Source organism: Aspergillus tubingensis (assembly GCF_013340325.1).
Source record: "Aspergillus tubingensis WU-2223L DNA, scaffold_8, whole genome shotgun sequence".
NCBI classification, from domain to species: Eukaryota; Fungi; Ascomycota; class Eurotiomycetes; order Eurotiales; family Aspergillaceae; genus Aspergillus; species Aspergillus tubingensis.
The window spans coordinates 482,139-505,756 of record NW_023336282.1 but is presented as its reverse complement, the minus strand read 5'-3'; the positions used below and the strand labels follow the sequence as shown (position 1 = coordinate 505,756).

The following is a 23,618-nucleotide window of genomic DNA, read 5'->3' as shown; positions in this document are numbered from 1 at the left end:
CAATGTTATCGGGACTGGTCCCAATCTAACTAGCCATCTATACAGTAAGTCCTCCGTAGCAGCTAATTCTTCATCTGCTTACTACTCGACACACACCAATTGTTCCAATCCGTAAAGAACGACGGCTGCACATGACACTTCTTGCTAATGAGCTGCGCCTTTCTCGTCTCACCATAAACATCCACCACCCCAGAAATCGTCTCCCTATCATGCGCCACCAGCGTCTTCACCACCAACAAACTAGCCTGACTGCACGCCGACGCATGCGCCGGCGGCCCACTATGCGTCGCCTCGGTGTGAATCGACTTCAACAGCTCCCAGACCGGCTCGATCTCATCATCCAGCTTCGGCAGCGCCGCGCCCTTGCAGTGCTTAGTGTACTCGCGGAGCACATTAGCAGCCTTATTCGAGATCTGCTTGACAGTGGAGCGACGGGTAAGGCGCAACAACGGCAGAAGGAGATCAAGCGCCAGGATCTTGGAGTGGCATTTCTTGACGTAGATTTCGAGCAGGTCAAGAACGCGGTTCTTGAAGTTGATCATGTTTTCCTTGGCGTCCTTTTTGTCTTTCTTCTGGCCGAGGGCGTCGCGTCGCGCTTTGAAGACTTTCACGAGCTGGGTGTCGATTTCTTCCATCTCGTCGTCGTTCATGTCTGCATCGGAGCCTTCGGAGTCGTCTTCGTTGGCGCGGTGGGTGCCCAGCGCTTCGGCGAGCTTGGCTTCGAAGATCGCTTCTTCTAGGTCGTTGCCGCTGGATTCGTTGTCGTCGTCGTCTTCGTTGTCACTTTCGTCGTTGTCGGAGTCGGAGCCGGCGTCGCCGTCGATGACTTCGACATCGCTGTCGTCTTCTCCGTCGACGTCCATCATGTCCTCGTCGCCTTCGTCGTCTTGCTGGTCGAACATTTCTTGCTGTCCGGCAAGACTTTCTTTCGCTTCCAGGATCTGAGATGGGATGTTAGTGGGGATTTTGAGGAAGTGGGGAGATGGACATACCGAGGTCAACGACTCCAGGCCGTTCTCTGTAATGCTGTCGGCGAAAGCACCAAAGACTTGCTCACTCATGCGGCGGAAAAGCTGGGACTGCTTGGATGCGAAACTCAGCAGGATTTCCACCAGAGCGTCCGAGGCGTCTGAGGCTTCCTCCTTCTTGGACTTCTTGTCGCCGAAGATCTTGGTGTAGCAGAAGTCGAGTTCCTCCAGCATGGAAGCGGCATCGGCGTCGCCGTTGTATACTTGCAGAATGGTCAAAGAATACAGGAGCTTGAAGGCATCGATGCTGGCCTTCTCACCCTTCTCCTATTATGGGTTAGTAATGGATGGTGGCTATGCCGACGATAGACTTACCATATTAGCGAGCTTCTTCAGTGACTTGAAGGCGTTCTTCACGGCGTCCTGGATAGTGTCGTCCATGTTGATGATGAACTTTCCGTGCTCTTCAGACTTGACTGCGTCACGGATGTGGCGAACAACGACGTACGGAACGCCCGCGTACTTTTCCGTAGCGATGAGACTGTTGATACACGAGTTGATGCGGCTCCGGAAGAGCTCCTGTGTCTGCTCCGTCACAGAGGGAGTGACGGACTGGTCCCGGCCTTCTTCTGCGGGCTTGAAGTAGGCGAACCGAACAAAGGCAAAGAGGATCTTCTCAAGGATCTTCTGCATGCCATCCTCGTCGTCACTGGCCGAAGCCCTGGCACGAACAATGGACAAGAGGAGGCCGGCCAAGAACTGACGGCTCGACGCAGCAGCCTTGCTGTCAGTCGTTCCCGGGGATGCAATGAGGGATTCGAAGAGCGGAACGATCTGCTTCAGAGCGGCCAAGTTGGCTTCAGCGACAATCTTCTCCACGGTCTTCGTCTTGGTTGCCTGGTCGAAGTTCACAGTCCCGGTTGAGCCCATGAGACCACGCACAGAAGCGGCGGCAAACTCGGGCTCCTTGGACACACGTGTCTGGACGGCCTTTGCGACCTTCACGGCCATGCGGTGTAGGTATCTGTCCTCGACAGCAAGCTGGTTCATCAGACACCTGACGAGGTTCTTGGTAAACACCAGGGAAGCCAAGCTCAGGGGAGATTCGTTTATGACCTTGTTGAACAGGAGGAAGCCCCAGTATTTACGTTCCTCTGAGGATGAAGAGGCGAAGAGACCATCTGAACAAGTATGTTAGATAGATGCTACCACAACTGAGGGGGAAACTCACTGTCGACAACTTCCGTCCAGAAGTCAGCGAAGCTGATACGGGACGAAGAAACCTTGGATTTGCTCTCCTTTGTGGGAGCATCGGCAAGTCTGCTGATGACAGTATCCCAGGCAAAGTGAAGCTTCGAGTTCCAGACTCCAGATGACTTTGCCTTGTTTCCGCCTTCGCTTTCGGTGTCAGCAGAGGAAGACTCCTTCATGACCTTGGCCAGCTGGTTCCTCTCCTTTGCGTCCAAAGGATCATCGTGCTTCCAGACCTTGCTGGGGAACTTCGCATTCGGGAACAGGTCCTTAGCAGCGAGCCAGATGGCCACTCCCTCTGGGGTGCGTGCAAGATCGTTCGAGCACAGACGCTCAAATGCGGATTCCAGGAACTTAGCATCAGCCTTCTGGGCCGCAAGTTCGTAGATGCAGCGATAGATGATCCAGCCGCACTCCTCCCGGATCCAGGGCTTCTTCTTGGCCAGTTCAAACACCAGGTCCAGGAGCTTAGTCCACTCGTTGAATGGAGCGTTGGGCTTGAACAGAATGGAGGACTTGATAATAGCCTCAGCACCAAACAGACGACCGAAATAGTGGTCTCTTTGTTCCTGTAGAGTAAAGTAAGCATTGCATTGTAAAGTAAGATGTGATCTAGATAAGGATGTATTTACCTGACCAGACTCACCACCAGAAGCATTAGACTGCGACTCCCAGATGTTCATGACAGTCGAGATATTCAGTTCGGACGACTCGCGGGGAGCTCCAAAGACCTGAGACAGAACCTCAGTCAATGCAATAGAGAAGCCAATTCTGGCGGCTTTGCGACTACTGCAGAGACCACGGAAGAGTCTCTGCAAGGTTTTTTTGATCTGCTCATCGGCGGGGTTCTTGTCGGAAGTGAACTGAGATACCAGGGCTTGAGCAGCCTTCAATCTGATCTCGTCCTTCTCATTAGCGAGGTCTTCATAGATCTCGACCAATTTGGTGTCGACGTTGACCGGCTCACGGCGCCGCTTTTTAGACGCGGCATTGTTTTGCGCCATTGCGGGGAATGAAGAATTGAAAACTTCCTCGCCACTAATTAAATGTATTGAAATGATTCACAGATGATGAATCAATCATAAGACAGTCGCTGGACAGACCCACGACGACTGGGATGCAGGAGTTGCTTGCGATTCCGCTTCCGAAAATTTATGAGGCGATTGGCTTAATCGGGTTAGCGCGCCCCGGACGGCTTGGCTTTTTACATAACACAACTTATACTCATAACTCACTATACTATACTACACTATCTATTGCTGTGTTTGTACCCTTTTAGGGAAAGCAATAATATAGCTAGGAACTGTGTCAGAGTATTGGTCTGCTTTATGTGTGGGTTTCTTCTGAAGAAGATTTAGGGTATGATGCGGCAGCACTTTGTGTTGTTGAATCGTCGCTGTTATCTTATCGCACTGCATATAAAGCCTCTAGATTGAATGCTCCAGTATATCGAACCGCTACCAATTACTATGCAGTGTAGTTGTAACTCACACATGATAAAGCTTAGGATGTTGCAACTTTATTCACGGTAGATTCAGGATAAATAACTGGAGGGTCATTGGTGCCGCCGTTGTTCATGTCATGATATTTCAGGTCGGGGTTTTCCCCTCGATGAAGAAGGCTCTTTGGTCTAGAGAAATTTAACTGAACTTCGTTGATGCTATTAAGATTCATAATGCTTCTTGATTGATCTAAGGGTCTGCATATTTGTCTTCCAAATTCGCCTTCATGTTCAAGCCCTTTTCCATAATCGGCAATCCCCAGCGCTTCATCCATTTTGACTGCATCAACTGCTCTGCCGTGGCTCTCTCACCTGGCTCATATCTTAGCATTGGCCATATTAAACCAGGTCAATGTTGGAAGGAAGTCTCTGCATAAAGACCGCGCGCCGGAGATCTCCCATATGGTACATACCGGTGTCCATATGCTTGAGGGAAAGGAGAATGGCTTGCTGGAAATCCTATTCTCTGGTGGCTGAAGGAAGAATATGATTCCTGAGAATTGTCGGGACTTTCTGTATCGGTTCCAAGGCATTCCAAAATTAAACAAAAAGATCTCTGTCTCTTTGAGAGGAGGTCCTTGATTGTATACGCCAAACCAGGTCTCAAAGAAAGCCCTAACAAGTACGCGTTTTGAAAGAACATTGCCATCATCGCGAATAATGGGCTCTGACTCTGGCTTTCATATCTCGAGTACGATTTTAGCGTGGAAAGCGTATATATCGCCTTCGGAAACTCGACTAGAATGTTCCCTAGGTGAATAGCTTGATAAGATGGTAGTCGGTTTATACAACTAGGAGAGTTTAATAACTACATATCGCCATGAGCAATATATTCATCTATGAAGAAAGGCAATCCCACGAATAGTTGATCGATTATTGACTGCGCAAACTGGGCTGAAAAACGCTCAATCCCCGAAGTCTCCTTCGTGTCCAACGAGCTCATTCGAGCTGGATAGTGACAAGGCATCTTTGTCTCTCATTGGGGCCAGCAACCCAAAACTTGTCGAGGAGAGGCCGGACAATATCCCCTCCAGGCTTTTCCGATAACGTTCTTAGGTAGCGAAGCAAACCAGGTTAATCTGTTTTGCCACTGCGAATGCAATGATGACCTTCACGGCGACATATCTGGAATCTTGTAGACCACGGGCCAGGAATATAGTGGAGTGCTCTCCATGCCCAAGCTTATGAATCAGTCGGTAGCGGCCTTCTGTCAAATCTATCTCCGACCTGAAGAGGAGAGGATGATAGCCCCAGGACAATATAAGATTAGCTCCTCCACATTCTCAATGAGCTGATATGGGCTCTCAAAATAAAAATAAAAATAAAAAATAAAAATGAAAACTCTTAGGCTTGGTATGCAGTGGGCTTGTCAAAGAAGACATGATATGGGTTATACCGATGTGCTCTTAGTTGAAAATAAGTACGCGCAGCTGTCCATAGTAGCATCTTGCTAACAAACGATTGCCGCGCATAGATGCCCGACGGAGATTCGTCGGTGGATAGGATGGTGACGCTCAGAATATTGCATTGCTTTTTCCCCTTTGTAGTGTCTTTCATCAATGCTTAGTGATGGCCTGTTCCACAAGGATTGGTGACGCACCGGAGAAAGGATACAGCCATTTCTTATGGAGCCAGGAGATAGGAACCTGCCTCATAGACTAGGTTTTTGATTTAAAGTTATACTGATGGAGTGAGCTTGCTCTGTCTTGTGAATCCATGGTATCAGCCAATGATAAAGGGGTAAGGGACTTTTCGATCTCTATATGAAGTTCCCCTAAGCGAAAATTCGTCGTTTCCGCCCATTGATGTCTTTAAGATGCCTTTTCATTGTGATGCAACCGTCAAGATAGATTGCCTGAGCCTAACTTGTTCACAACGAAAGACCGCTCTCTCGGAATAATGAGAGTATTGTCATTGATATCAGTCCTTTCATGGTCCTTGCCGTTGCAGTGGATGAGATTTGACGAACTCAAATAACTCTTGAACCATGCTACAGGGGATATATAGACTTACAAAAATTTCAAGTTCAATCCTTGCCTCAACCCTTCACGCCCTTCTTCACAGACTATACACTCATATTACTTCTCGCTAGCTTGTCAACCAACCTAACGCATATCCACGATGAGTTCAACTACTAGTCTTGACTTCATTCCTGCGGAGCTTATCGTCTATATAGGCGATTTCCTGGAACCACCATCACTGGCCGCCTTTGCCCGTACTGCAAAGCGATATTCACAACTTTTGACGCCCCAGCTTTTATCTCAATGGCTCCTGTGCGGATGTGACATGCGCCGTTGGCTCTCTTGGAAGCACACTAAGCATTGGGAATCCCCTCATATCATTGAATACTTTGAAAAGTCCCCGTCTGATATTTATCGGGCTTACTGTTGTCAAACATTGCTGCACCGGTTTGCATTTGGAGGTAATTTGTGCCTTGTGAAGCTCATGTTATCTAGGGGCGCAAACATCAACGCGCAAGATAAGCTTGAAAATACACCTTTACATTGGGCTGCCAGTGAAGGACATCTGCGTGTTGTTCAGGCTTTGATTGAAGCCGGAGCAGATGCCAATGTCGAGGACGAGAACGGCCATACACCACTGGGGATAGCCATAGTATGCAAGAAGTCGGCCGTGGTCCGATACCTGCTTGACTCAGTCCAATACGCTCAGGAAGCCATTCTGAGAGTGTTCAGTGACGAGATGATGGAGGATTGCACAAACTCAGATATCCCCATAATGATCTTTCATGCTCTCAAGGATTCTGGCTATGATTTCAGCTCGACTGACGCTAGCTCTGAGGGATATCTCCTTTCAGCCACCTCAAGAGGAAATATCACACTTGTGCAGCTTTTGCTCGCTGACGGCTCTGACCCTTTTCAAACGGATGGGTGGGGGGAAACAGCCTTGTTCATTGCCTGCTCGCAGGGTAACATAGAATTGGCAAGGCTGCTAATAAGCGCAATGCAAGCTGCTGGCGGTGACCCCTTCATAGCAAATGGAAATGGTATGACGCCACTGCTTCAAGTCATGGAACATTATCATGTGAATTTGGATCTCCTCAAACTACTTCTAGACTCCGGAGCATGTGTAAATGCTTCGGATGAGTTTAGGATCCGAAAAAGCGCACTGAAGGGCCCTAAGAGTGTGTTTGAGCTACTTGTTGACCGTGCACCTTCCTTATGGACATCGGACGCATTAGAATCATGCCTCCTGACGTATTTGTTCGATTTGGCAGTATTATTTGACACAAATACTGATTATTTCAAAGCTACAGCCAGGATTCTAAAGCTGGCCATATCTGGAAGGGTGAAAGTCGATGTATCCAGCTCAAAGAACTCCCTAGTCAACCATACACCACTCTACTTCGCATGTCAGATTACGCACGATCAGATTCGGGCTTCTGGCATAATTCGCTCTTTGCTCGAGGCAGGGGCAGATGTTGACATACCAAACGGCATTGGCCGGACACCTATTCACAATATCCTGAAAACATCCAGGGACTACCAGGACCGTGAGCTTATATTGACGATGATCAAATCCAGCAAAAACATCAACCAGCTCAACGAGGACGGCGAGAGCTATCTACATCTTGCAGTCAAGTATAACCACCCACGTGCTGTACAGCTGCTGTTGAGCAAAATGAGCAAGGATGCCATGTTTGCTGGTAATAATGCCGGCGATAATGCTCTGCACTATGCTATGGAAACTGGAAATACCTCTATGATTCAGCAGCTTCTCAAAGCAGGGGAGTCACGAAGCGGTTGAGGCTTTTCTGGACAAAGGCGCTTCTGGGCATGCAGGTTGCAAGGTTTGTAACCACCGCATAGAAGCAGTCAGGAAGTTGAATGAGGAAAGTGACTATTGAAGTGAAATGATTGTTTCTTTCTACGTCTTTTCCTTTTCCTTGCTTCATTGTGTGGGGTACAAGACGGAACAAAAGAAGGCATTGTTGTGGCGCCATTGTCAAGAAATAGACTCTGATCGTCAGTTTCTTTTATTTTTAATTATGCTATTTGCCTGAGCAACAGTGTGATATATTTGGATTTGGCTATCTGAGGCTCTTTTCACTTCTTATCTGGTATAGTTGTCAGGAGACTAAATATAATTTTGCATAGTAGTCTGATCTACATCATAGATAGGGCTGTGCACAATTGACAACCCTAATTATATATATTACTAGTATTCATGCTGATTGAAAAAATAACATAAGAAATGAAATTACTCCATTAAGTTCTATATCCTGCTTGCTTTGTGAACAGAAACAAACAAGGAAGCAGCATAATGCAAAGCCATAATGACTGCTGCTGTCATATTCGGTGGTATAAGTAGGGCAAGAACCATATATATAATGGTACCACTACTGGGACTTCCTATGTAAGCACTCTTTTCCATTATGAACAAGTTATATATACTAGTATTAGCAATATGTGAACTAAGCAGAGTAATAAATAATCTACATATCTACTACAAATCCTGGATATATACAGACCAGCAACTTAGTACATTATGAGCAGTCTATGCTACTATATGGATAATCACTATAACGCTATATCACGACATGCCACTAAGAGAACATCCTCAGCAGGGAGAAAGACAGTCTTTTTTTTGCTTCCCAGTACTATATCTTAAAAAGATACTCTATACGCCCTCTAATATCATTACTGCCAAATACATATCTACCAGGCACTCACTTTGTTCCTTATTTCCATCATCCAATGTTGCGCACCATCCAGTAGACCAAAAATGATCTATCGCGTCTGTCTAGACAGCAAACAAAGATATATGTTCCAACATTTAACAACCAAATATCAACATTCCCAACACCAATCCCAATCACCGACTCCTATCATTGCCTACTCCCAGACCATAATCATCTACACTTTTACCCCCCTTAGAATACACTCCATACCCAATACCCAAATCCCATATCCGACCCACCAAAAGACCCGCCATTCCTTCCCTTCCCTGCTACGTGCGGATCTTCACAGGTTATGAATGGGGGGATAATGAATCCCTGCATTCTCAATGGACGACTGGGGCCGGCGGTTTAGCCGCCAATAGACAAGCGACGCATCCTTTTCCTCTTACTTGATAATAGGCTCAAGCACCGATGCTATCGATGATATCCACCTGGTACTTACAGCTTGAAAGTATTCAATATATGATATAGAGTATCTATCCCTTACTGGGGTTGACCAAGGTATGGAGTTATTGATGGAAGTATATTGGACTCGTGATTTTAATGTTGCTTTATCCTGGCTCATTACTGGTAGCTATTATGTTGTCCTGTGAAGAATTTGAATATTATTGGTAGCTTCGTGTGTAAGGGTACACAATTAATAGATTATGGAGTTCCTCTCCCCAATTGAGGAAGTACCGTAGCATAGAGTGCTCTACAGCGTAGTAACCAGATAGATAGGGATGAACATCGACCTACCTACCTACTAGTAGACTAACAACCGTTAGGAATCCTGCAAGTCAGCGTCAGCAGGAACAGTGGCATGCCCTTAACCCACACCTCACAACCAAGAGCCAATTCACCGCGGGTTAGCCCACATACTGACACCTCCCCTATACCCACAAATCCTAGCCTAACGGCTACTAGCACCCTTCATACAGCACTAGTCCATACCTCAACAGTAGTAATAGAGGTAGTAGCGAATTGATCATCCAGGGCTGGTATTCTTCAGCAAATGGTCAAGTGGAGACACTTCAGTAGAAAAGCAGGATGGGATGCTAAGGCATGCATGTGCGGGCTACGCAACGGTTTATAACAGGCCCCTACTCGACGAGTCAATATGAGCTTGCAGGGTAGTCTAGTAGACTGCCGTGGAATGATCTGCCCTAACGGCGTGACTTTCTACCTAGAGAGGTATAGACTGCATTCCTGCGGCTCGGTAGTTACTACTATCGGCATAGTTGACCACTTGTCTGGATGATTTGATGGTTCTGAGATAGTAATAGGAAGTATCGATCTTGTTGGAGATTGTGAAATAACTAACTAGGCAAGTAACTTTCTATTTTAGGTAGTGTCTATCTTGTGGATGAACGATGGTAGTAAGTAGGTAAGTAAGTATCATGATTGTAACGTTCGAGATGATACCAAGAATGCACGTATTGTATAGTTACATACTAAACTTATTCGATTGCTAAAATAATACCAGAGAAATAACTCTAACGACGCCATCCCGAAGAAGAATTCCTCAAGTTTGCAAATTGCCGACAGAGAAACATTTCTACGACTGTCGCTAACTTAGAGCTTAATTAGAAACATGGCGAAAGACTTCAGTCCATACTAACTCTACTAAACCATAGCAGGGTATGTGTGCCATAGCGTGAACTAGAGCTACTACTACTAAAAGAGCAGCACTAATTCCATCCTCCTAGAAACACTAAACTCAATCCCAGAGGGAGAAGCTTATCCTGTATACATGCGGGGTGGATGGCCCATATAGCTAGCTAGCTACATACCGATGCAAGGGGTGGCGCATGGGTGCATGTATGTTTAATTGGTACCTGGCGTACCTGCAGGAGATATCCTTCGAAGAAACGGGGAATTTCGTGTAGATAATTGGGACTAAGCTACGAAAGGAAAAAACCTTATGATAAAGGTTGGAATCGTAATGGTAGGGCTGGGAAGGGGATAGATAGGTATTAGTTTGGATGTGGGTGGCTGGGGCCCAGGAATGGCGATCATGGATGTGCCGAAACGGTAAAGGTGAGGATATGCTAGATAGACTTGCAGGGGGTTATCGTGCGGATTATTGACCCGATATCTTGTCTTTATTCTCCTAGATAACCTTTCACCCCTGTGTTGTGTGGTGCTGGGGGTGGTGGATAGTATTGGAGGATACATTGGTAGGAGTGGGTTATTGATTGATAACTACTCATCCAACAGGGTTGTATGGGGTAAGAGATGTCGCCGTTGGCAAGGGTGCTATGCTCCTAAAGAAGGGGCAAGTATATGCATATGCGATCGATATTATCTTGATATTACTGGGGTCGTGATGTTCACCCCGGATACCTAGATAGCCCTGCTTGCATGGTGAAACTCAGGAGATCTTAAGATAAGGCCATCTAATTAGGGAGTAGACGATATCTCGCGCCTACATGCAGTCCTCGGTAACATCCCCAGATATGCACTTGGGGATAAGCGCCAGTGAGTGTGGCTAATGCGCTCCTGTTTGAAATAAGCTTTTCTAAGCTCATGTCTATGGTAGAAAATCAAATAGTCATTTGCACGTCGAATATGCCCTTCAAACTACACTGCGAGATCGGATCTAGGAGACAACAACAGGCCAGTTGTTTACAGTGTGAACGAGAACACATGGCCAGAGGATGAAGATCTGGGTCACTAGGCGATAGTTCTGCAGATCGCTTCCCCGATCGTATCTAGACTCACTAGTTACGGGTCCCAGCACCATTGCAGGTGGGATGGACAAAATAAGGCATCAAAGAGGTGAAAGGGGAATCTCGCCTTGGGCACAAATTTGGGACTGGCCCGAATCAGTTGTTATTGACCAGAATAGGGAGCCATGGAGAAGGGTTGGGAAGGGGGGAGCAAGGAAGGGCGACAAGAAAGGGACAAGCAAGGCGAGCAGCGATGGACAAAGAAGGGAGAAATCTCGGTGATGTCATGGAGTTATTACTGGGTACGGGGGGATGGTCGCATCGGGGTCAAGTCACGGGACCACGCTCTGCCGGTCGCGTCGTCGGGGGAGGGGAGACTCCGGGGTTCCACGGTTCACCACCATTGTTATTGTTTACAGCAGAAGCCAGAACGGAAAGTGATAAACAATGCCAGCCGGGCCATCTGCAGGACTCATCACGAACCAGGATTATTTCCCCTCCGACCGTGTGGGTGTGGGTGTGGGTGGTGTGCCAGCGCATACATACGCACATACAGTTACAGTGGTGACATGCAGATACCGGAGGGTGCGGGAAGGGAAGGATGAGAGAAGGTTTCATGCAAGACTTTCCCCTCCATGTGACATCACGACTGGTTCCCTCCAATCGACGCGATTCCAGACAGGCAGATCTGGGAAAGCAAGTTGGGAGCACTCCAGTCCGAACGGAGGGGACAAGAGGGGAGGGGAAGGGAGAAGATAGCATCATCCCCCCCATTCACCGTATCTAAATAAAGTTGCAGACAGCCTTTCTGGAGCACGAGCACTTAAAGCTGCAGGATTAGCCCAATCAGGGGCCCCATCACCACTTGAAACCCCGCAGCAGCGCTTCCTGCTGGCCTGCCAAGGCTGTTGCTGATACTGGACCATTTTGACGCGGACCACTAGCAGGGATTGTTGACACTTACAAGAGCGCCCGACGCTGATGCCCGGTCCGCGGACGTGTCTGGGCTGCCTGGCCGACAGATAACAGTGCATGTCATGGCCGCTCAGGTGACGGAGAAGCCCGTCAACATCCCCGACTACTCCACCGAAAGATCCGAGGTAAGTAGGAAAAGGAACACTAACCGGCTTAGCACGGCTCGCTTTTCACGCGGGCGACGGTCCAGATCAGTTCCCGGCGCCTATAATCAAACAAATAGACACTCAGTAGATCCTTCAGCCGCACAAGAACTCCCCCCCTCTCCCGCGTCAGTCAATCATCTAATTTAATACCCTTAAAAGTGATGTCGCCTTGAACGTACTCTGTACAATGCCTACCCACCCGCCCTCAATAAAGGCGGAACCGACTGTCACTCTAGCGATATTGCTTCTGATAGTTCTTGGGGCTAGCGCCCTTCCTGGCGCGTAGACACCGCGGGTGAGCCGCATTTTCCGGGTGTCTTCGCTCAAGGGGGATGATTGTTGTTGCTCAATCGGGACCCTCATGAGCTCTAGCGCTAATACGTTCGGAGCGAGGGAAGGGATCATCATTGGGACCGTCCGGTGTCTCACAGGTGAGGGGCCTCTGGCCTTGGGACGACGAAAAAATGATCATTGTGAGTGGTCAATGATGCGATCGCTGCTCGCAGGAGCTTACCGATCTCGCTATCCGTGGCGGTGTAATAGTAACAGCGAGGAGGGCCCCTCTCTTATTCGATCGAGCTATTTTCATGGCCCACGAGGCAGCACTAGCTTCCAGGCAATATCATAGAGATCGAGGAGATTGAACCCGAATGGGTGGAGAGCTATACTCCCCATAACTGGCTCGGGGATTGCATGACTCCAGAATGCCGTTTGGCCCCTCGTTGTGGCGGAGAAGGAGTGTATCAGCCAAAGTGACGTCGTCAGCCTCTCGGGTGCGACAGGAAATCCTGCTTCAGCTGGAGTGTACATTGATCCCCACACCCGGCTAGGTCTAGAGCCGTAAGCTAGACGGCCTCAGCCTCACGGCGTAGACATGGACGGAGCTCTCTGCTGGCGCAATTGCTCCTTGTTGGAAAGCCACTGTCGAGAGCAGCGATAAGATCCCACACGGCTTGCTATCAAAGCACCTTCCTGAGATGGTTGTTGAAAGAAAGGGAGGATATCCCTAGCCAAAGTCTGCAGGAATGTGGGCAGAGTGAGGGCCAACGTAAGGGAATGATGTGAGTGTGAAGAACGGACCACCATGAAGACTGTGCGCAAGAGGGGTTGCGAAAAATCCAGTCTGGAGGGACCATCATCAGATCTTTTGCTGCCCTGAAGCCCGATTACTGTGTGTGTGTGCCGTGTGTCCGAAGCAGTCAAGCTGTCCGTCAGAAGAAATACCTGAATGCTGTCCCTCTTATGAAGATCTGCCAAAGAAGAGAGATGCTGGAGTTGCACAAAATCTAGGTGGATCTGATAGTGGCATACTTCCTCCACGCTGGTCACGGCGGAGGCCGAAGAAGAATCTCCTGCAGAAATTGGCTTCACTACTGGATGGAAGTTAAGCGCGTGGCATGCTCGGATCTGAGGCCTCCAGTTGTCCAGTTGCTCTGGCATTACTCAATCCGGCAAAGCCGGCCATTTTTCCGATCGGAGACGAGGTGTGCCTGTGAAGGCAACGATGATCTAATCAGCCGGTATGTGGGTTTGGTCTGTGATACATGACTTTGGAGCAAGAACATGGCGGGAATGGTTCGATTTTGGCAAGTCTTGATGTAGAGCAATACCTCATGGCATGGTCAGTCGACTGGCGGTAGATACCTGGTAGTTACCAGGTGATTGAAGCTTTACGTATGTATGACAGCTCTACTTGCTAGTCAAGGTTCGCAATTATACCATGGAAACCCCGTTCCTGAGAAATGATACCGGACAAGCTCTTTTTTCCGACTCAGTGGAGCCCAAGTGGAGATTCTATTAGACTCGATCTCTCTTTTTGGTTCTCGGGAATGATGTATAGAGTCGAACGCAGAAAAAATCGAACGGCACACACGGGAAGATAATATTATTGATCGGATTTCAGATTTTTATCCCGTCCACTTGCTGCTTTGACTGGTCGATCGGCCGAAAAAAAATATCCCAGGACAGTGTACTCCATACTAGGTAGATAGTTTGAAAAGATGCCTGGGGTGATCGCATACCTAATTACCTACCCATACCTACCACGACCTAGGACTTTCCCAAGTGGGTGTTAGTTCGTCCATCTATTTCCGTCGGAGGCATTGAGCTGGACCTAGATTAATTGATTGACCTAGCCAGGGAGTGAGTCTAAGCCAGGATTGTAATTGGAGGAATGAACCATCGAATACTAAGTAATAGTCAGCCTTGGTCGGAAAGAGAACTGACACGGCGCTTAGCAGAGAAATTGAGTCTTGTCTTGTGTGTCCCGAAGTAATACCTCGCTGTACTATGCAGAGCGAAAAATGAAAGGAAAAAGGGAAAAAAAAAGCAAATTTGGAACCAACGGTTTCTACAGCAATATTCGGCGAGTTTGTTACATAGGTGAAACCTGTCAAAAAACGAAATACAAAGATGGGGACCCATAATTTGCCTCCGCAGTTGAGTTAGTAATGGAAAGAAAAGAAGGCCGAAAGAACAGTACTCCGGTACCCTTTTTTCTCCTCTCTCTCACTTGTTCCGTGAGACAGGCACGATCCATCATGGACCATTTTTTTTCAGCCAGCCCGCCGAGATTGGTAGAGGACTACTAAGACGATAGTGAGCGGGTGAGGCAGTAAGGACGCTGATAGGCGGGGGGTTGCTGAGCAGCGGCTAGCGCTGGTGCTGGCGGCAAGGGAGTCCCGGCAACGAGGGGCGCCCAGAGCCCTAGCCTGGCTGGACTAGTCCCAGTCCGGGTACCTACTTACTCTGGAGATGACTATGACTGACTCTGGAAGGTCACTCGACAACTTCTATACTCCGTACTTACATACATACACATACCCATACCCATACCCATACTACATATACATACAACGTACATAACTGTATGGTATTGGTACCTTTCCTTCCCGAACAAGGAAATAAATCTTCCTTGGTATGCGTATCTAATGTATGTATGTTGGAAGGTACCTACAGCTGTCACTGCAAAATTCAATATGCGCCCGGAGAGGAAGTAAAAAAAGAAGGGAAATAAAATTGAAGAGAAAAGAGGAAAATCTACTCACAAATTAATCAAAGTAAGTAGAGCCCGATTTGGATACTAGGGCGGCTATTCGGGAATACCAGATAGTTTAGTTAGGAGCAAGTAACATAGTCGTCAGTCGCTTCTATTCTCCGGCCAAACCAGAACAGAAAGAAATCAATCAATCCCTTCTCCAAGAATGAAAGAGTCAATCTACTCCTCAATAGGAAACTAGCCAGGCCTTGCAGAGACAGCCAGCAACCAAGCAACCAAGCAAAAGAGCAGGCGGTGTCTTGCCTGGGTTTTTTTCTGAAGGGTCAAATCCTTTAATGCGGTCATGGACCAAACCGGTTCGACATTGGTTTTCTGACACAGCCTAACCCATCGTCGCTTAAGCTCTGCGCAGAGCATCTGGAGATCCCTCCCCACTTTTGCGTTGCCATTGCAACAAGGGCATCCCTTCAGCTTCACTTTCTCCAGACCTTTTTTCTTTCTCTTCCTTCTTTCTCTCTCCCTAGCTAGCTCTTAAACGTCTGCTCTCCACCTTCTTCTTAAGAGCTTCTTTCCCCTGCTCCTCATTCCCATGCTCCGTCGTGTGAGCTTCGCCCAGGCCCAGTCCCGCATTCAGTCCTCTTCTCTTCGGTAACTTTCCCCCGACTGCATTAGCGTACCATATCTATGGCCTATCTGCAACCATCCCGTCCCCCTAATTCTTCGCTGTGAGGATGTGCCTTTGCTGATCTGGTCTGCGGTTCTCTGTCTAGCCATCTTGCCCGTCCGACCTGCTTCCTGTTCCAACCCATACCCTTCCCGAAATCACCTTGATCCCCCCCACTGGACAACCCAGCTATGTCACTCTAAACCGACGGCTTCGTCACCGAGTAGTGCGGTTTCGGACTGGTCAGTTAAAGACTTCTCGAAGCCGTCATTACATTCTGCGAAGGTTCGGGATCTGAGACAAGTCGGGATATACTAGGAGGAGTGCAAGGAGCTGGATAGACTACGACGACTACGACTACGATTGTACCACATCTGCCGTGTAGTGTATGCCGGATAGATATAGTCCGCACCGTATCTGTCGTCTGTTTCTTGGCTACTAGCTATTGCTTCTCTTGGTCGTCGACTTTTTTTTTGGGCGTGGAATACCAGAGAGAGCGGAAGACTACCATTCTCCGGCAAGAATGGAACATTCGTCCCCGTTGGCTGCCATGCAGCCCCCCTCGGTGATGTTTGGGCATTGCTTTCGTGCAGATGCACCGACATCCTATACTTCTTTCAGTCCAATGCGTGGACTGGGCCACAAGAATTTCAACTTCAAAGACCTCTCCATGAAGAAAGGACATGGGGACTATTTTAATGTGAAACCCGTTCGAGGCTCGTCTCCCACGGCTAGCCTCGCCGCGGATCTGTCTCAAAATTTTCACATTGATCAAAGGTTCGTTCTGCCGTTGGCTTCGGGTCTTTGTTCCGAATGTCTGGTCCAACCATGAAGGGATTCACTAACACCCCAAAATTAGTCCGCAGCTGACTACGCCCCGGCGGTCTTTGTTCACTGCGAGTCTGCTCGGGAATAGTAACCGGTGTGGTAAGAGGACTCCCAATTGAGGTCATAAGAGGGTGCATTGCTTAACTGTAGAGCAGAGTCTATGACCACACCTCCACTGCCCGCGTCCTCGCCTGCTCCCGCCATGGATATCATGGAAATGTCCCCGTTACCGCATAAGCCGGCATTCGGCCTTCTGAACGAAGCCGAACTTGACTCGCCTAGCCTGGATTCTACAATGGATACTCCGATGATGTCTGCCGCCGCTAGCCCCCTCGAGGAATCGCCCCTCGTCCAGCAAAAGGATAGCCTGCAAGAGTAAGAGAGAAGTGCTTGGACGTGACTTTGGGCGATGTGGATCTAATTGCATTTGTGTCTGTAGGAGAAGACGTCCGACCTTCTTGCGGCCAAGTTTAGCCAGGAGCAAAGCCCAGACATTTCAGCTGGGCATGACCAAACCCGCCCCGGAGAGCCAGGCACCACCATTCAAGTTCCAGAGCAAAGGAGGGAAAACATCGCTGAGCGCATCTGCATCACTGGAGGACATGTTCAACGAGTCACCACAGCGGGAACGGCCATCATTGAGTCGTCACTCCAGCGGAATCCTGATCAATCCCCGACTGAGACCCCAACTTGGAAGCAGTGGGAGCCATGTCCGCGGCAATGGCTCGCCCACGGCGGCTTCGATCCGCAAAAATTCCCACCCGATGACGCGCCCTCGGAAACAGTGCCGACGCTCGCTGAGCATGTTTGAGCACCCGGAGGATATTGTTGTCGATAAAGAGGCTAACTATACTACAAATGCACCACTTCCGTCGATCCCCGACATTGAAGGAACCCCGAGCCTGCAGCTCCCTCACACCTTTTCTGAGGACCAGGCCGATACACTGCCTCGCATCGATAAGAGTATCCTCGTGGAGCTCCTGGATGGCAAGTACAATGATCGTTTCGATAATATCATGGTCGTCGACTGCCGCTTCGAGTATGAGTACGAGGGCGGGCACATCACCGGAGCCGTGAACTACAACGACAAGGACTTTCTGGCCGCCGAACTCTTCGCAAGCCCAAAGCCGCGGACGGCCTTGGTCTTTCATTGTGAATATTCCGCCCACCGGGCCCCGATTATGGCGAAGTATATCCGCCATAAGGATCGTGCCTATAACGTGGATCAATACCCGCACCTTAGCTATCCCGACATGTACATTCTGGAGGGTGGCTACAGTGCATTCTTTGCGGAGCACCGGACATTATGCTATCCACAGAATTATGTCGAGATGAGCGCCAAGGAACACGAGTTTGCCTGCGAGCGTGGCCTCGGGAAGGTCAAGCAGAGGTCCAAGCTCAACCGAGCGCAGACGTTTGCCTTTGGTCAGCACTCTCCTCAGATGGAAGACAGTCCCACGGGGAGGTGTCGCAACAACGCTGGTGACCGCAACCGGTTTCTCGGCTCCCCATTCGCCGAGAGTCCGGCATCTGGACGCTTCTCCGGCCGACGTATGCTTTCCTACTGAGTTGGAATATTTCCTTAACTGTACCTGGCACACGCCGTGATCTATGGGTATCATGATGTGTTGCCAATTGCTACCACCTTACGGGCCTTCCTTTGGATTTCTTTTACCTGTCGTTCGACATTCAGATACAGTTTGACCACTGCAGGTCAATTGCTCCTAGTGAGTTTCTGGGTATTGGCGTCAGCGTTCTGCATTGGGATAGCAGTGGCTTGGACTGTCTCACTGCATCCCACACCATTCGTTTGCTTGGGTTTCTTTCCTATCAATTGGGGTTGGTGCGGTTATTAGACGGCCATTCTGATGACGATTGGTTTGACTTACTGGAGTACCTTTGGCTTTACGATTTGGAGACGACTTATCGCTTCTCGCGACCTGCACCTCACCTTTCGACCGAGTTCGACCCCATTTCCTTGCTATCCGACCACTCCCTTCGGATTTTATTTCCTATGTTTTTGACGACCACTTTGATCTTCGACACATTCGTGATCGACTTATGATACCTCGCCAGCTGGCATTTCTTTCTGCGACTAATTTCCTATTACCCTCTACCGTCGTTTAATCATCCACCCCGAGCTCCTGTATAAAGCTACGGGAGTGCCACGCTACACGCCGTCCACACAGTACATATCGGCATACGGCTCACTCAGGAGATAATCTTGACATGCACGCTCACTATTGGAAGACAAGATCTGGCATGAAGAAGCCAGAGCTTGCCTGTGAAGAGAATGTTCGTGCAGGTGTACATACATAAACCACGAACCTGGTCGGCTACTGGCCCGACTATAATGTATGGGGGGATTGGAGGTTAAAGGACTAATTTCCTATGTTGGACAATGATGAGATGAACTTTCAAATACGTGACTACACTCGTAAACATCTCGTAGAGGAATTACAAGTAATAGTAGGCGAAGCAGCGGCAGCGATGTACCTCCGCAGCGGACCCAATGAAATCGCGGCCTGTCGCACCTCCGCTCCGCTACCCACAACCCACCCATTCCGTCCATCGCGCTGCTCCTCCGCCGCAAATCTTCCCCTCACCATCCATCACCACCACCAAAACCAAAACCACAAAACATTGATTGCTCGACAATGGACATCGACGACATCCTCGCCTCCGTCGACCGCACGGCAGACACATCCACCCCGGAATCCACCGCCCTCGACCACCAATTACTCACGCGCTTCTGGGTCGCCGAGCGCGCCGTCCCCGAGCTCCTCCCATGGCCGACATCCTTAATGGAGCGCATGATGGAGCGCGTCAGACGACAGGTATCCCCCAAAACCATCTATTCCTACCCCATATTCCTCCTTCCCCCATACACCCACCTACTAACACATACATATAAAACAAAAGATCGAATCCATCGAAGACCTCGCCGCCTCCTCCACCGACCCAATAACACACCACCAAACCTCCTCCACCTCCGCAGCAACAACAAATCTCACCCTTTCCATCCTCCAATCCGACCTCTCTCGAACCCAATACCTAATCCGCTCTCTCCTCCGCCAACGCCTATCAAAGCTCACAGCGCATAGCATGCACTACCTACTTCTCATCTCCCGTCCCACCACACAACAACCTCAATCGCAACAATCGCAGACGGATTCCTCCAGACCCGAGGACTCTATCCCCGAGCCACCAACACTCACAGACGACGGTACAGAAGATGATATATCTCCGCTGTCGAAAGAGGAGGTGACGTTTCTGCATGCGCATCAGACGCTACTGGCGGGTCATTATGGAGCGTCGTTTTTGAATTCTTTCCCCCCGCAATTGAGGAGGTTGGATGATAATGCGGGCGGGACTAGTATGGTTCAGGGACCCGATGGGAAGGAGGTTGTTTTTGTGAGGTGTCTTGTTGAGGAGGTTAGGGTTGTGGTGCCCCCTGGTGATGGGGTTGAGGTGGAGGTCGAGGGGACGGTGTTGAGGATGGGGGAGGTTTGGGCGGTTAGGTGGGAGGGGGTTAGGGGGGCTTGGGGGAGGGGGGAGGTTGAGGTTTTGTAGGGTTGATTTTTGAGGATGAGGTGGGAGATGAGTTGGGGGAGGGGGATTGCATTTGAGGCGTTGGGTGAGGGATTATACCTTTGCATATTGCATATACCTGTTTTCTTTTTACTATCTGATGGGAGTGGATGCTACGCTTGTTTTACGTTCATGAGTAATTTGAGCGCTGCACAGTCTCAGTATCAATCATCATCATTGCATCACTCATCACTGCATATCACTTCGCTCGTCCTGATGCACCACCGCCACCAGTGTAAAACATCCGCATCAAGTTAATAAAACAACCAACATCTATGTAGGCTGAAACGCTTTCATTCCGTGTCCATACCGTGCGCCATCGCCGCTCAAGTCCAAGACCATTCATGCTCAGTACGCTCAACGCCACCGATGAAACAAAAGGAAACAACCGGGAAAATGAATCAAAAACCATCAGAGGGTAATATTGGCTACGCCACGTATCCGTATGTAGGTGGATCCTCTTCCACTCGCTCGAGATATTCGCGATCAATCAAGCTCTCAATGCGCTTCTTGATCATGTTGACGTCTGGGACGAATCGTGCGGATAGCTGAGAGAGCACCTCGGTCATGAGTTGCGAGTGGATAAGTGTTTTTCGTTGTCTGTGGCATTGTTAGTGGTGGGTCGCTAGCATGTATAAGGAGAGTGCATACTTCATGATTCTGACAATGGCAGCCTCGATGCTGGCTCCGCGCTCCTCACTCATCTTCTTTTCTGTCTCCTTGCGCTGGTCTTGGTTCTCGACCTTGTTGGCACTGCCGCTAACAACGCCGATCCGGACCTTCATGAATGGACTTTGGAACTCGTTGTTGAAGACGAACTTGTCTGTGGGCTTGACGTCCTTGCTCATGGGATCTTTCTTCAGGACACGGGTCTTGGGTGCGACGGCCAAGGACTGCAAGTTTCGGATGAGATCGTGGTCAGGGATACGAGTGCGTTCTTGGATCTCGGTGTAGGTGAGAGACTCGCCCGCGGGCACATCGTTGAAAAGCAGTAGAATGATCATAGCGTAGGTAGAGACATTGAGTTCGTGTCGTTGGACCTTGCCGTTGGCTCGTTGGAAGGTGGCGCGGATATCAGCCGTGCCCATGCTGGCTTGCCACGACAGCTTGCGGCCATTGTGCTTGCCAAGGTAGAACTGTTCGAAGCTTTGCTTGACGCTGTCGACCTCCTTGGGAAGGATAGGGGGTAGTTGAACCTCGTCATTTCTCGCGTTGGACATGATCTCCATGGGCCACATCGTACTGGTGAGCACGTTGATGTCCAATTCAATCCGCTTTTGGTCGGGGTCGCTGGACTGTCGCATGTGTTCCTTGTAGCTCGATGTCAGATCCTCAGAGATGGTCATATCCTTGAACATAGATTCCAGGCGCTGTGTGAACTGGTTGCCCACTTCCATCTTCATTTTAGAGATCATCTGCCGCTCGGCATCCATGCTCACGGAGCGCTTCATCAGCAGACGACGAGAGAGATGTTTCTTGTAGTATGCCTCGAACATGTCCTTGTCTTTGATGTAACGCAGCAGTGTGATTCCGTTGTCCAGCAAAGTGTCAATCTCGGCATCTGTCTTGCCCTTGATGCCCTTCTTCAGATTCTCGTCGAAAAATAGGGAGAGGTATTCGGAACTGCGCGAGTCTCCACCTTGAGACAAGTTGATGAACTCCGAGAAGCTGCTGGTTATCGCGCTCTGCAGGACTTGATCAGACTCGAATGCATTCTCCCAGATGTTGTCAAACTTCTGCTTCAGACGCAGGATATCGTCCACCCATTTGATGGCAGCCACCGTCTGCTGGTTCACCGGTTTCTCTGCTGGCTTCTTTTCACCAGGTTCCGGCTTCTTGCCTGCAGCAATGGCCGAGACTTGCGATGCAATTGCAGAGGCATTGATTTCCTTGCCCATCTCGACGATCCGCCTCTGCACGGCAGTAGTCAAAGGGGTCTTCTTGCTGTCGACTCTCGCGCTGAGCACGTAAACGCTTCGTAGATTATCGATGCGATCATTGTCCAGCATGGTTCTAACACCGGTACCCTCGAGATTGACCACCTCGGCGATGTTCTTCTTTATCAGTTCATTATCGAGGACATCCTTGATCTTCGTCTTTGAGAGTGATGACAGCGTGTCAATACACCTTTCAGTCTCTTCCGAGAGACGCTCTGTGGCGACCTTGCAAAAGGTTGCAGCATCACCGGTCTCCAGCAATCGCCGACCTTCAGCCTGGTAGAATTTCTTGCTGGCTTCCAAGAATGCCGGCTCAAAGACAGTGAGGTACAATTTCGATGATTCCTCCTCTGTAATAGTCTCGTAAAGCCCCTCCAGCATATACACGCAGTGTCTGATCAAAGGCCTGTCGATAATATGCCCAGACCGTTCCAGTTGTAGCATGAATAGCACGGTCGACTCCAATACATCGTATACGCTCGTCGTGGTGTCCGGTCGAATAGGGGCGCGAAGCACATGGTCTCGAAACAACGCCATTGATGCCACATAAATGGATGGCTTTCGGTGGTCCGTCGACATAACACGGTCCTGATGGATGAGATTATCCTTCAGTTAACGCGGATTCAGTGCAGATGAAGGAGGATGGTACACTTACCATATACATAAGCACATCCGTGATCATCTTCATACATAGCTGATGATCTTCCCAAGCTTCCTTGAGCACTGCCAGAAATCGCTCTCCTGCATCTCGCCTCTCATTGGCTTGGTCTTGCGCATCTACCAGTTGCTTCGCCAGCAGCAGACTCGGAGAGATGGCCCCGGTCACCAACTTGTGGACTTCCGTATCTAACCAATCACGTTCCAGTTGTTGAATTCGTTCGTACAATTCCGTTCCACGCATACCCAGGACGATATTGTAGGACTTGCGATATATTTCCTCGAACGACAAAGCCGAGGCATCTTTAGTGTGGATCTTCTTCAGCGAGCTAGATAGCTCCGCCCAAATCGTTTCGAAATCGTTGGTTTTGCTCCCTGCCATGCCCTGATGTTGCTCTCGTTAGCATACCGATTAACTGAACCCAATTTCGTTATCGAACGGAACTTTGCCCCGGGAAGAACACCACAAGCTTTAGGTCATAGAAGAATGTAAATGAAGAAGAAAACCTACCCTGCGCGGAGCACGGATCTTATTCCTCGCGCGTAAAGACATATTTGCAAACTCCAGCAAATATCATCCAGTTCGACAAATGATTGACAGCTCTGATGCGCGGGGCAATGCTCGCCGCACAGAACAGTGACGTATTCGGACGCTCAAACAATGCAGCCAGACGGACAGCTAAGTTATCGGTTTATAATCCTAAGGTCCACCAGTATAACAATAGAGAGCTTCGTCACACTCATCGAATCAT

General features: G+C 49.2%; 5 protein-coding genes across 5 annotated transcripts; 3 read left to right on the top strand and 2 right to left on the bottom strand.

Annotated features, from left to right (window-relative positions):
* Positions 1 to 62: 62 nt before the first annotated feature.
* Positions 63 to 3,223, bottom strand: AtWU_06506 (DNA-directed DNA polymerase POL5; the record flags this gene model as incomplete). Its single annotated transcript, XM_035501615.1, has 5 exons — positions 63 to 941; positions 993 to 1,295; positions 1,344 to 2,149; positions 2,200 to 2,788; positions 2,852 to 3,223. 5 exons carry the CDS (start codon positions 3,221 to 3,223, stop codon positions 63 to 65), a joined length of 2,949 nt encoding a protein of 982 aa, XP_035357508.1.
* Positions 3,224 to 5,841: 2,618 nt separating this feature from the next.
* Positions 5,842 to 7,485, top strand: AtWU_06505 (ankyrin repeat domain-containing protein; the record flags this gene model as incomplete). The annotated part of the gene is made up of 1 exon (XM_035501614.1): positions 5,842 to 7,485. One exon carries the CDS (start codon positions 5,842 to 5,844, stop codon positions 7,483 to 7,485), a length of 1,644 nt encoding a protein of 547 aa, XP_035357507.1.
* An 8,891-nt stretch (positions 7,486 to 16,376) lies between these two features.
* nimT (putative tyrosine protein phosphatase MIH1) lies at positions 16,377 to 18,249 on the top strand (the record flags this gene model as incomplete). Its single annotated transcript, XM_035501613.1, has 4 exons — positions 16,377 to 16,630; positions 16,713 to 16,780; positions 16,837 to 17,056; positions 17,121 to 18,249. 4 exons carry the CDS (start codon positions 16,377 to 16,379, stop codon positions 18,247 to 18,249), a joined length of 1,671 nt encoding a protein of 556 aa, XP_035357506.1.
* A 1,089-nt stretch (positions 18,250 to 19,338) lies between these two features.
* On the top strand, positions 19,339 to 20,254 carry sld5 (putative GINS DNA replication complex subunit Sld5; the record flags this gene model as incomplete). The annotated part of the gene is made up of 2 exons (XM_035501612.1): positions 19,339 to 19,518; positions 19,604 to 20,254. The coding sequence occupies 2 exons, from the start codon at positions 19,339 to 19,341 to the stop codon at positions 20,252 to 20,254; spliced, it is 831 nt and encodes a 276-aa protein (XP_035357505.1).
* Positions 20,255 to 20,700: 446 nt separating this feature from the next.
* On the bottom strand, positions 20,701 to 23,419 carry AtWU_06502 (cullin family protein; the record flags this gene model as incomplete). The annotated part of the gene is made up of 4 exons (XM_035501611.1): positions 20,701 to 20,872; positions 20,924 to 22,797; positions 22,865 to 23,251; positions 23,378 to 23,419. The coding sequence occupies 4 exons, from the start codon at positions 23,417 to 23,419 to the stop codon at positions 20,701 to 20,703; spliced, it is 2,475 nt and encodes an 824-aa protein (XP_035357504.1).
* Positions 23,420 to 23,618: the final 199 nt, after the last annotated feature.